The following is a 14261-nucleotide window of genomic DNA, read 5'->3' on the forward strand; positions in this document are numbered from 1 at the left end:
CAGACACAACTACGTGCTGCCTTCCACAAGCAACAGTTTCTGATGTAAACAGGGAACTTCAGAACATTCTGATGAAATATAAGACTGCAAGTTGAATTATAATTCATGTGGGGAAGAACGATATTCAGAGAGAGCAGTCAGAACTCCTTAAGAGGGATTTCAATGATTTTTTTTAAACACTTAGAAGACTGAAAGTTCAGACATTCATCAGTGGACCGGGGAACAAATAGGTTCTCACGGTTGCTTGGGCTTAATACATGGCTGCAAAAAACCTGCAACATAAAAGGAGACAACTTCAATCTTTTCTGGAGTCAGAGACAACTGTTTACATCAAACAGCATCCACGCAAACAAACTTGGAGCAGGAGTGCTAAAGGATAATATTTACCTGAATGGCGCACGCACACACCTGAACAGAGTATGGCCGACCACAGGACTTCATTTCAGCACCTGAATGGACATTCGGTTGACACACACCACAAAGACAATGATAACACCATGCAGCCACAACAACCACAGCTCACGGACACATTCCCAGCTGAGCCCTGCCCACAGAGCTCACCACAGACAGACTGTGACAGATTAGAACTGCTCCAAGATTCAGCACCCAAGGATGACTTTCTGGAAAACAGCCAGGGAAGCCAGGACCACACATTACAGCCTCCAGTAACACCAGAGCAACAGCCCCTCTCACCAGATATGTTATTCCTCTCTCCAGCATCCCCACTTCTGAGCTTCTCAGAGAAAATGGAGGAACTGGTGTATGATGGAACTAAACTATCACTCTCTATCGCTGTAAGCCCTCAGATATCAACCAAAAAACTGGCGACCACCAAAGACGATGGGCCCAGCTCGTCCTCCCCCTCCTCCTGTGAGATTTCTTCGGTCACAACGCCAGGGCCCACACCCTCCTCCATCTGTTGTAGGTGAACAAAAAACAACTGATACCAGCTCTCAGTGATGTGTGTCGGGTCCCCGCTATGATAGCAGTTACTTTCTCAAATGTTTACAGAACAAGCGGGAACCCAGTGTACCTGTATCTTTCTCTATTTCTGTTCTATTACATGATAGAAAGTCTAACGCCTTCTCAGGCCGTATAGCAAACCCATCTAATCTGGTGCCTGTTACATGTCAAACTAAGATTACATTGGGGGAAAAAATTAATACCGTTAAATTCGCACATTTAAACATCCGTTAACGACTTAAAGGGATAGTTCACCCAAAAAAGAAAATTTGATGTTTTTCTGCTTACCCCTAAGGCATCCAAGATGTACAGTAGGTGTCTTCGTTTCTTCAGTAGAACACAAATTAAGATTTTTAACTCCAACCGTTTCTGTGTGTCACTCATATAATGCTTGTCAATGGGGTCTAATTCTATTAGAGTAAAAAAAAACATGGACAGACAACTTCAAATTAAACCCTGCGGCTCGTGACGACACATTGATGTCTTAAGACACGAAACGATCGGTTTCTGAGAGAAACCGAACGGTATTTATACAATTATTTCACCTCATATCAGACGAATGTCTTCAACTCTCCAGACCGCCATCACTTCCTGTGAGTACACTTAAATACTTTTGATTTGACTCAGCATGTACATGGACCCACACATAATCATGGACACACTCTAGATTTACTTATCAGTAAGGGTCTAAACATTTCACCGATTGTTATTGAGGATGTAGCACTGTCTGATCATTTCTGTATCTTTTTTGATATATTTATCTCTCCTGCCATTGAAGCTAGATCTGTCTCAGTCTAAAAGAAATGCTTAAATGAGAACACTTCTGTGTGTTGTTTATGAAGGCCAAATAAGTTCTCACGGTTGCTGGGAAGTCCTGGGGTATTAAAGTCCCTTAAAGGTCCCATGGCATGGCATTTTTCTATTATTTTATAATGTTTTCTGAGGTGTACTTATATTGTTATATTATATTGCCCACTGTTGTGATTGGCTGACATCTTTGCATTTGAAATGAGAGGAGGGGGTGTGGTTTAACGAGGTCTACGACGCACGAGCTGCTGCCAGAGAGACGGATGGACCTGAGTTCACTTCACATCAGTTCTCAGCATGTCTCAGTTCAGTGAACTGTTGTAGTTACTAGAATATACTTCAGGTTATTAGTTTATTTCTAGTCGGAGGGGCTGTCACTCATGTCAGAAAGTTAGTAACTTTAGTAAATTATGGATCAGCGCTGACTCGAGACGCGAACCGTTTAGAACGATTCAGTCCGATTTGGTGAACTGGTTCGGTTCACTAAATAGAACCGATTCAAAAGAATGATTTGTTCACGAACCGGACATCACGGAGACGGAGCGATTGCTAACAAAGTTATTTATAGTAACTACTGAGCTGTGAGAGCGCTGTCTGTCAGCGCGAGTTTATTGTGTTTGTATCTGAGAGTTCTGAATAAACACGAGTCCCAGTCACACAGAGTCCGTCTTCATCCTTATTCTACCAACATTGTAACACATGCAATGTACCATTACAGCGAGATGAACGAGTTAGTAAGTGTTGATTATAGCATTATTTTTAGATATGTTCCAATCATATGAAAAGCGTCAGTGACGGGCATTGAGTACACAGCGCAAACAAAGACACAACAGTAGTAATCGAATGTAATCCTGTTTATTGTGGGGATAGCTGGCTAGCCTAGCCGGATACCCTCACGCTTACCCCCCTTCTGCTTAATCTCACGCCGTGTTTGGTGCCTCCGCTGTGGGCCAGATGCAGTACTGGGGGTCGGGGATGTTGACGGCTGACCGGCCCGTGCAGCCCGAACCTCGGCGTGCGTGAGATTTATCTCTAAAGATGTGACTCTGCGTGAGTGAGGTTTATCTCTAAAGAGATGTGAGTCTGCCGATGTTGAGCAGAAACTCACGACTGTATGCACATTGTAGAACAGATAGACGCGACGAGGACGTACAAAAACACTGACTCACAAGATAGAAAACACGAAAACACCGTTCTGTTGGGAGAGAGAGAAGCCGCAGTGTGTGCACGAATAATAAATAATTAGCTACACATAAGAAATCACTGATCACAGATCAGAAGAAACTGAAAAAAGACTTCTGTTTTCATTTGTACATCCAAACACTGAGAAACTGCCAGCATTCACTCGTTCAGAAGCCATGATCTCTCGAGCGCTTGCATGGGCGTGCCAGATTCTCTGGGTGGAGGAAAGGGAGGTAACCGTTCCTGTGTGGATGTCAAAACAGGAGACTTCAGGATTGGCTAGTCTGGCCTGTCATTTTCTCAAAGGCAGAGAAAGACAGCCAGAACTCTGTTTTACATCGATCAACATTTCTATCCACTTGGGGACAATATTCAGGCTAGGGGAACTCATATTAATGTTGAATTACCTCATAAAATGAAAATTTCATGCCATGGGACCTTTAAAACCGCAGCAGTTAAGCCTCTCCTGAAAAAGAGCAATATGGATAACACCATTTTGAGCAACTACAGACCAATCTCAAATCTTCCTTTCATAGGCATTGAAAAAGTTGTTTTCAATCAGCTGAACAAATTCTTAAGCTCAAGCGGATACCTTGAATATTTTTCAATCTGGTTTCCGACCACAGCACAGAGACAGCACTCATAAAGATAATAAATTATATTCGCTTAAATACTGATACAGGCAAAACATCCATTCTGGTTCTACTCGACCTCAGTGCAGCATTCGACACTGTTGACCACAACATACTTGACAGGCTGGAAAACTGGGTTGGGCTTTCTGGGATGGTCCTTAAATGGTTCAGGTCATACTTAGAAGGGAGAAGTTACTATGTGAGTATAGGTGACCATAAGTCTGAATGGACATCCATACATGCAGAGTTCCACAAGGGTCAATTCTTGCACCACTCCTATTCAACATGTACATGCTCCCACTGAGCCAAATAATGAGAGAGAACCAAATTGCTTACCACAGCTATGCAGAAGACACCCAGATCTACTTAGCACTATCGCCTAACGACTACAGCCCCATTGACTCCCTGTGCAAATGCATTGATGAAGTTAACAACTGGATGTGCCAAAACTTTCTTCAGTTAAACAAAGACAAAACTGAACTCATTGCATTTGGAAACAAAGATGAAATTATCAAGGTGAACTCATACCTTGAGGTTAGAGGTCTGAAAACAAAAAATCAAGTCAGGAATCTTGGTGTGATTCTGGAGTCTGACCTTAGTTTCAGTAGTCATGTAAAAGCAATAACTAAATCAGCATACTATCATCCCAAAAACATAGCAAAAATTAGATGCTTTGGTTAAATATGATTATTTTTATTTCTTATACATGGTATTTTTATTTCTTATGTATATGTTAATATGTTAATATGTATGTAATACCTTTTCTATGTAATGCACTTTGATATACCATTGTGTATGAAATATGCTATATAAATAAACTTTGAATATAGAAATAAAAATAAATATAGCCTTGCCTTGCCTTTATGTTTATTCTTTGAAAAAGTGACATCTGCATGTATAATTTGGACATTTGACAAGCTTTATTGCAGCAGTGTGGGTTGATGGACAGATGCTAAACAAGTAAATAATCCTAGACTCTCTGTGTTTCCTCCTCAGTCAAACCTCTGCCTCTGTCACCGTTGGATCCTCAGTCATCCGTGCTGATCGGTGCGGCTGCCGAGCATCAGGCTTTGGAGCTGCGGCTACGAGACGTGGAGGAACATAACCATGCATTGCGGAGAGAGATTAGCCTGCCGCCCAGGGTCTCGACCCATAGCAGTCATCATAGCAACGGTCGCCAAGGCAACCATTTGCACACCCATTCAACTGAAGAGGGTACAGGTGATAGCGAGGCTAAAAAAGGAGTTGCCTCGGGCAACAGCTCAGACTGTGTGCCTCAGCCTGTGGTGAACAAATGTGAGGTTAGTCTGCGGAATTACACAGATTCAGACATTATCAAATATGCTTTGTTGAGAACTTAACTTAGTGATCAGGCTTACGATTTTGTGATTTTGGACAACAAAACAGATGAAAAACTTATACGCAGGCTTACACTGAGAGAGGGATGGATGGAAACTTGCTTAAAGTAAAACATGCTTGTGATGTTAGATATGTATCAGAAACTGGTCAGAAAGATCACTTTAGCAACTGCATAGAAAGGCCCTAGAAACCAAGAACACTAGAAATCACCCAAAACACTCTAGTAACTGCATGACAACTAGGGGTAACAGATCAAATTACTGTCTCTGTCTGGTCTGTATCACAGTTTTTACTCTCACATGAAACACATGTGAAGCGTATCCATCGACAGAAACATACATTAGAGAAAGAGTCTGTTTTACGCATTGTTTTTCCCCCAACAAGCCATTTTATAGATGTGTTGTCAGATTTTAGATTAACCGCGGTGCAAGTGCAAGTTTTTTTTACTGAGAACTGTTACACCCCTAACAACAACTCCCTAGAAACCACTCAGAACACTTTAGCAACCAGCCAAATAAGCCTAGCAACTATGTAGCAACTATGTAGAACATTCTTGTAATTGTATATCAACGCCATAGAAATCACCCAAAACATTCTAGCAATAGCAAAGCAACACCCTAGGAACCGCATAGCAATATAGTTACTGCATAGCAATGCCTATGAAAGTAAAAATAACCCAGAACACTCAAGAAACCATATAACAACAACCTAGAAAAAGAAACTCAGATTACTCTTGCAAACGCATAGCAACACCCTAGAAACCATCCAGAACCATTGAGAAACTGTATAGCAACCTTATGGCAGTGTGTTTTGCATAGTCTTTTACATTTTAGCCTATACAATAGATTTTGAAGTTAGGGTTAGGGTAGTCATATTATAAAACCCTTAATTATGGCATCAGTGCTGCTTCAGACTGTTCTGAACACTACTTTTCTTTCTCATCACAGACCATTCATATTGCCATCGTGTGTGCGGGGTACAATGCGAGCAGAGATGTCGTCACTTTGGTAAAGTCAGTTCTGTTTCACAGGTAAGTTTAGAGTTGTAGTGGCTGTCCACATTCAGAGGGTATTCATGGCTCCCTACAGTGAGCACTATTTAGTTAGGATGCTGCTTATGTAGACAGCAGGGTGGCTCAGGACGTTTTTGAACAGAGTTTGAGTGTCCTAGTACATCAAAAGTGTTGGTGACCAGACTGGAATTACCAGTTACTCTTTCCATCATTAATCCTAGATATACATTGAGATATTAACCCTTTTATTAGACCTTTAAGGAAGGCATGGGCAGGGCCGGATTTACCTCACACTGTGACATAGGCAAACAATATTGTTGGGCCCCCATACTAAACTATATTTGTCCAAAAAACACTACTTTTTAGGAAATTGTACTTTTTTAAATGTATTTTGTAAAAACTGTATTTTTTAAATAATTAAACGCGGTGTTGACAAAATTGATGGCTTAATATATGGTCAGATATGTCATTATATTATTATTAACATTATACCAAAATCAAGCTCAAATGGAGATGCAAAGTTTTTGACCAGCGAAAGTGGGACGTAGGCTATGTGTGAACAGCCACATCTGAGGCAGTAAGTGCGTCACATTACGCTTTGATCAACTTACAGGTAATAAAGTTTACTGTAACTGTGTGGGCACTCATGTTTTTTCTGTCATTTGGCCAAAATCTCATGTTATAACAGATGAAGTGCCACGCATAAGCTAAGACAGTATTGGCTATGACTTAATGACAAAAAAAAATAGCTTGACTCCGCTCCTCAATAATAAAACATTCACCTTTATATATAGTATTTCTTCAGTAAAGAAATCGCTGTACTTATTCACACAATCAGTTAATTTACTCTTGCATTGGAAACATCACTTAATATTGCACTCATGTTTAGTTTATAAAGATTAAAGGAATAGTTCATCCTGAAATGAAAATTATATATTTTATTCCTAATGCTATTCCAAACCAACATCTTTCTTCTGTGGCACATACAATGTGAATTTCTGAAGAATATCCTGGCTTTTTGTATATAGTAAAAAGTAATGAAAATGTTTTTCATTTTTGGGTGAACTAGTTGATTGTGACAACAAATGTTTGTTCTCCTTCTATGTCAGACGGAACCCACTCCACTTCCATTTTATCACAGACTCCATTGCTCGGAAGATCCTGGCCGATCTCTTTCACACCTGGATGGTGCCAGCCGTTCATGTCAACTTCTATGATGCTGATGAGCTAAAGGTTTGTGTGGCTACTGCTTTGCTCAATAGATCTGGACGGTGATGCACATTTTCAGCCTTGATGCCAGAAGTATTTTTCCCTTCATTCATGAACTAAATCAACCAGCTCTGAAATGAATCACCACTTTGATTTAAAGCAGTATTTAATAATGAATAAACTACTTGTAATTATAATACTGTCATAAATTACAGGCCAATATAAAACTATTGACTTCAATTTAAATTTCCAATTTTTTTGGCCCTGGCACAAAATAACCAGCTAACATAATTTCACCTATCAAATCATCAGTATTAGTCAGGTGAAATCACCCTATCATTCTCATTGGATTATAAGAGCAGACCGATTACTATAAAAGGAGGGAAGAAGTGCTTCCAATTATTGTTTTCTTGTGTTAGCAATGGTTACCTCCAAAGAAATATTGCTTTGCATCAAAATGGCCTCACATGCAAGGAAATTACTGTTACTGCAAGGTGTCATGAACTGGCTTTTTTAATTTTGTTATACTGTTGTCTGAGGTCAACATATGACGTTCGTGTGGTTTTACATTCATGATGAATAAGTAATAGGCTATTTTCTACCTTAGTTTTGGGGCTTTCTGAAAAACATTCAGTGTGGATGGGCGTGCAGCACTGAAGACTTGGAAGTTAACGCCCATGGCTAGGATTGGATAATATTTGCATATTTAATGAGCTTCAGCTCCCCTCAGTACATGTGGGAATCGTCTGGGGAAACGCTCACAGGGCTCATCAAACAAACACAATGATTCATCTCTCATCCACCCGTGATTGATTGGAATGTTATTTTTGTATTGACCGGCCCGATATGAATATAACCGCGAACCGTACACATGCGCGCGCAAGAAAGGAATGTTATTTTTGTATTACTTGGTCAGCCCGATGTGAATATAACCGCAAACCATACACACACACACACACACGCTTGGTCGGCCCGATCAGTGAATATAACCGTAAACCGTACACACACACACTTTGCGAGCACTGCCGTTACAAGTCCGAGTCTGATCACGAATGAAGCAATAACACCTTCTCCTGCCTGTGACCGCGTGCTAATCAATAGATATCAAACGATCTGTAACAATGCAATACTATCACATATAAAAACATGTTTTACTCAAATTAGTGTGTTGCACCGTTCCTGTCGGATCCAATATAGAAGGCACAGCATTGTGTTTTAATCTCACTCCTTCTGCAAATCCAGTCTTGACCTGTATCTTGTTTACAATCGATTCCGCGGTGAAATGAAGCAACCAAACGTGCAATGTCTTACACACGTGAGCTGGAACTTCTTTCCACTCAACCACTCATTCCTAATAGAAGAATCAGAAGGAAGCTTATGCAGGGACTGTGTTCTTCCACAACCAGGCACAGTATTACTCTCTTCGCCATGTTTATAGCTTGGTAGCGTGATCTGTCTGTTTAGCTCCACAAGTCGGTGGGCGGGGCTACAGAATCAGACGTACATATTTATCTGTTGAGGCGTCCTTTGACATCAGTGGTCGACATATTTCTGAGAGCTCTCGTTTTCTGGGCCTGGTGTCAATAAAAGCTTTTCTTTGACTAACAAGGAAGTTTTCAGCTCTGAAACTTACAGGATATTCTTATATCACCATGAACTTTTATATATCAAAGGCTCAAGGGAAAGTTGATTTCTCAGTTCATCACCCCTTTAAGAATATTGCTCCTGAAAGAACCATTTACTGGATCATCACGGACTTCAAGGAAAGAGGTTCAACTACAGTGAAGAAGGTTTCAGGACGTCCAAGACTGTATCCAGCAAGCACCAGGACAGTCTCCTCCTGAGGATTCGGCTACGGAGTCGTGTCACCACCAGTTCAGAGCTGGTTTAATATTGGCAGCGTGTGTGTGAATACATCTGCACAGTAAGGCCAAGACTTTCGGACAGCGACCTGGTGTCAACAAGGGCAGCAAAGAAGCCACTTCTCTTCTAGAAAAGCATCAGGAAAGACTAAAATTCTGCGGGTAGTACAAGGATTGGACAGCAGAAGACTGATGCAAAGTTATGGAAATCGATTGTCCGGAGAAGAAAAAGGTGAATTCTACCATGAGTCCTGTGTCGTGCCAAAGGGGACCCATCCTGAGACCTGAGATGTGGGGTTGCTTTGGGGAAGTGGTTTCCTAATGGTTAGAGAGTCGGACTTGTAACCCGAAGGTCGCGGGTTTGATTCTCAATACCAGCAAGAAACAACTGAGGTGCCCTTGAGCAAGGCACCTAACCCCCAATCCCTCCCGCCGCAGTGAATGGCTCCACTGCTCCAGGTGAATGTGTCCACAGTTTGTAGAGTGTGTTCACTACTTCTCCCACTACTCTACTAATGTGTGTACACTAACTTGGATGGGTTAAATGCAGAGGACAAATTCTGATTATGGGTTACCATACTTCTTTTTCATCCAAGGGTCTAGGCTCTCTCACAATTTTTCCCAAAAACACTGCCATCTATCAAACTGCCATGTATCAAAACATCCTGCAAAAGGAACTTCCCCCAAAAGGTTCAGAAGAAATTTGGTGATGATCCGTGCATTTTCCATCATGATGGAGCACCATGTCAGAAGGCAAGAGTTATAATGACATGGCTCAGAGGACATTACATTGAAAATTTGGATCCGTTGCCAGGCTGCTCCCTGGATCTTAATCCCATGGAGAACCTGTGGTCAATCCTCAAAAGACGAGTGGACAATCCTATAGGTTGTGATCAACTCCAAACACTAATAAGGCAAGAACAGATCGCCATCTGTCAAGATTTGACCCAGAAGCTGATAATCCAGCATGCCAGAGTGAATTGCAGAGGTTATGAAAAAGAAAGGACAACAGTTTTTGCCAATTAAATCCTTTAAAAGTCATGAAATGCTTATTGTTTTCCAGTATACCATAGAAACATGTGAAAAAATAATCTCCAAATACTGAAGCAGCAAACTTTGCGAAACACAAAATGTATATCCCTGCCAATAATTTTGGCCACAGCTGTATATGAGTAGTTTGAGAGTTTAGTCTGATTCGACTACTTCCTGGGAATTCAGAGTTCCCTTTTGTTCAGTCACTCCGAGTCCTGTGACGGTTCGGTGGCCTCCTCCGCCTTCTCTGCCCTCGATGGGGCCGCTGCCAAAAGGGTACACTGGGGTCCCCCCCACTGTTGAGCACTCTGTTGCGCACTACGGTGTCCACGGAGGGCTTCGACGCGGCGTGACTATCCTAAGCACCCTCCCAAGCCTGTGGGCTCGTCTACTTCAGTGGTATGGTCCTGCAGAGCTACGGGGCAGGCCGCCGCCCCTTTGCACAAGCACGTGGGTAGAGCCGTCCCAGGGCTCTTCAATGAGCTGCGTGCTGCCAGTAATTCCGCCCAGCGGGTGGTGAAGGTGGCCACACGCTCCCTGGGTCGGGCGATGTCCACAGCTGTGGTCCGGGAGAAACACCTGGCCTTACCTGGTGATGTGGGGGAGGTTGAGCGAGTCCGCCTCCTCAACTCGCCCATATCCCAGGCTGGCCTCTTCGGTTGCGCGGCCGAGAACTGCGCCCAACGGTTCTCGGCCGCCCGAAAGCAGACTGAGGCTGTAACATCCTTCCCTGGTCTCCTCTGTCAGGACGCAGCTGCTGACTGTGCCTCTACACCGGGACGCTACGCCTCCCACGTCTGGGCCAGTCACGCTGCCTCGCTGCCCCACCTGGGGTACGTCTGTGGTCTGAGTGACCCCACTGGTGCAGTTCCTGGGAGCCTGGCTACAGCTTCCGGGACTGTCCGCCGGGTCGCGAAGACCATCAGGCTCGGCTACGCGATTCAGTTCGCGCAGGCTCCTCCCTGCTTCCGGGGAGTCCGCTACACCATGCTGGGGCCCAGTCTTGCATGCGCAGGTTGCCACCCTACTGTCGAAGGGTGCGATTGAGCCTGTCCCTCCAGCCGAAATGAAGTCCGGCTTCCTCAGCCCTTACTTCATTGTACCCTAGAAAACCGGTGGGTCACGGCCAATCCTGGATCTGCCCATCCTGAGCCGATCCCTTCATGGGCTTCTGTTCAGGATGTTGGCAGCGAACACATTCTCAAATACGTTTGTCCAGCAGATTTGGTTGCAGCGATCGATCTGAAGGACGCCTACTTCCATGTCTCATTCCTACCTCGACACAGGCCGTTCCTACGGTCTGTTTTCGAGGGGCGGGCATTCCAGTATGCGGTCCTCCCATTCGGGCTAGCTCTGTCCCCTCGCGACTTCACGAAGTCTGTCGAGGTAGCCCTTGCGCCACTCAGGCAGCACGGGGTTCGCATCCTGAAATACCTCGACGACTGGCTCATACTGAGTCACTCTCGAGAGCAGGGTGCGAACACAGAGACTCCAGCACTTAGCCCGTCTGGGCCTTCGGGTCAACTGGGAATAGAGCAAACTCTCCCCCGTTGAAGTGGAACCCCTTCATCACCTGGTGTTCCTTCCACCTAGAAGACCCCTGGAAATGCCCGATCGGGTCCGTGCTCTCATTCCTCCAAGAAGGGTTGGAGTGAAGGCTGTCTCCCTCCACCCTTAAAGTATATGTGGCCGCAATATCTGCCCACCACAACCTCTTGGAGAACAAAAAGGTAAGTCAGCACGACCTGGTCATCAGGTTCCTGAGGGGAGCGGGGAGAGTGAATCCTCCTCGCTCTCCCCTCGTACCCTCTTGAGACCTCTCAGTAGTTTTAGATGCTCTGCAGAGGTCTCCCTTTGTGCCTTGCGGTCAGTCGATCTTAAGTTCCTGTTAATGAAGACAGAGCTCCTGACCGCATTGGCCTCCGTCTAGAGGGTAGGGGACCTGCAGGCATTTTCGGTTGACGAAGTGTGCCTGGAGTTCGGACCGGCTAACGCTCACGTATCCTGAGACCCCGGCCCGGATATGTGCCCAAGGCTCCCACCACTCAGTTCAGAGACCAGGTGGCGAACCTGCAAGCGCTGCCCTTGGTGGGGGCAGACCCAGCTTTAGCACTGCTCTGTCCAGTACGCGCTCTCCGCGCTTATGTAGACAGGACACAGTGTTCTGGACCTCAGACCAGCTCTTTGTCTTTTATGGTGGGAAGCTGAAGGGAAAGGCTCTCTCAAAGCAGAGGCTGTCTCACTGGATAGTGGACACCATTGTTTTGGCATAGCAGCAGCAGGGTCGTCCATGTCCCCTTGGGGTCAGGGCACACTCCACTCGGAGCGTGGCCTCCTCTTGGGCTTTAGCGCATGACGCCTCGCTAACAGACATCTGCAGAGCTGCAGGCTGGGCGACACCAAACTCATTCGCAAGATTCTATAATCTCCGAGTGGAGCCTGTGTCCGACTATGTACTCACCTCCACTAGTGGCCGGTAATGGACTAGGCTCAGGTGTCTTCGCTTGCTCGCCATTCCACTCCACGGACTGGATATGTGCAATATTTTCCCCAGGTGAGCTTCCCTGAAGCCCTGAGTTCCTCCAGCACTGTTTACGCCGACACCAGTAAGTCTGCCCTTCGAGCCCAGACCCTTGTGTCAGGCCAGGTGCCTCCATGCGCATGGTTCCCCTCCGGCGACCCCCACACGTGAATTTCCACCGTAAGCCTCCTTGAGCAGGTGTCTTTCCCTTGGCAAGCCCATGTCACCCTGGAGTTAAAAATCCACCTTCGGCTGGTTCCCCAGAGTTCTCCATATGCAGCCCTTAGCGGGTCATATGTGTACTCTCTAAGTCCTCCCTACGGGTAGGCGTCTTGGCATATCTCCATCTGGAATATGCTTCCCAGTGTAACTTGGTATTCCTGTGATAAGTGGGAGTCCTTCGTCCGTACTAGTCTTACGACAGGGCACTCATACTTACGCAGGGCACTGGAAGACAGCTGAGGGACGTGTCTGTATTGGGACCCCCATTCGTCAGTCACTGGCGTTACTCGGAGTGACTGAACGAAAGGGGACGTCTCGGTTACGTATGTAACCCTCGTTCCCTGAGGAGGGAACGGAGACGTAACGTCCCTCTGCCATCCGCTGTACCGCTGGAACGGCCGGGAGTTCAGTCTTGGCTCCTCAGCAGGTAAACATAATGCGATGTTGCCAGCGTACTTCCTTATATACCCACACGGTGGGGCGGAGTTACGCATGCAAATTCCGCATGCCCATGGCATTGGCACTGCTATTGGGCGTTGTTAAATTCTCAAAGATGATTGGCTTCTAAGCGAAACCCCCATTCGTCAGTCACTGACGTTACATCTCCGTTCCCTCCTCAGGGAACGAGGGTTACATACATAACCGAGACGGTTTCTGTTTCTGTGTTAATTTACCTGTTTGGTGGACCAATCTTCAGGATTATGGGTGTAGAGAATAACATTCTGGTTTTATGTTACAAAAATATAAAGTTACACATAAAACTGTTAATAATTGAATAAGAGCAGTGAAATCTGCTCAGTATACTGCGCAGTATACAACAATAATTTCTAACAGTAATACTCTTAAGCTTTGCTGGAGCTCTGTAATGCTCAATGATCATCATCAATGATCAGAATGCACATGCACATACACAGTCATCCTTTGGGCGGTGCAACTGGTGCACTAAATCCCAAACCACTGAACCCCCAGCCGAGCACCACATCTAGCATGATTATCAGCACCATTTTGGTTATTCTAAACATGTATGACTTCCTGACATTTAAATCAGTGGCAAAAAGTATTGCAGCTGCTTATTTGGCATTTCGATTGGGTGAGGGTTTTTTTTTTCTCCACAATGCAAAAACTTACCAAGGACCCCATGTCTATTTTAGACAGAGCAACCCTGCTCTACAGAGTAAATAATTTAGATTTTTACTGTTGCCTTCTGTAGTGCTGTAAAATTACACACATTCCTGTCCCTTTATAATTATTTGCATCCTGGTTTTTATTTCATTGTTTGCGTTCTCCGGCCACCAAATGCTGTTGTTGTGCGGATGGGGTCCGGGACTCATTGGGGGTTTTCTGTTTTAATTGAGGATGGTGTTGTTTAAATGGCACCAAATTAAATAACTTATCAGCTTTTACAACAGAAATTAATCAAAAACTTTTCTTCCAAAACAAAATTAATTTCCTATCATCAC

At 44.6% G+C, this 14261-nt stretch overlaps 1 protein-coding gene across 1 annotated transcript in view; it reads left to right on the top strand.

Annotated features, from left to right (window-relative positions):
- The window catches only part of large1 (LARGE xylosyl- and glucuronyltransferase 1), a 75424-nt gene that overhangs the window by 25975 nt on the left and 35188 nt on the right, over positions 1–14261 (top strand). The window contains exons 3-5 of the mRNA XM_079817872.1: positions 4581–4885; positions 5891–5973; positions 7065–7188. Of these exons, the coding sequence (XP_079673998.1) occupies positions 4581–4885; positions 5891–5973; positions 7065–7188 (512 nt within the window). The remainder of the gene's footprint in view (positions 1–4580; positions 4886–5890; positions 5974–7064; positions 7189–14261) is intronic.

Source organism: Gobio gobio (genome assembly GCF_949357685.1).
Source record: "Gobio gobio genome assembly, chromosome: 5".
NCBI classification, from domain to species: Eukaryota; Metazoa; Chordata; class Actinopteri; order Cypriniformes; family Gobionidae; genus Gobio; species Gobio gobio.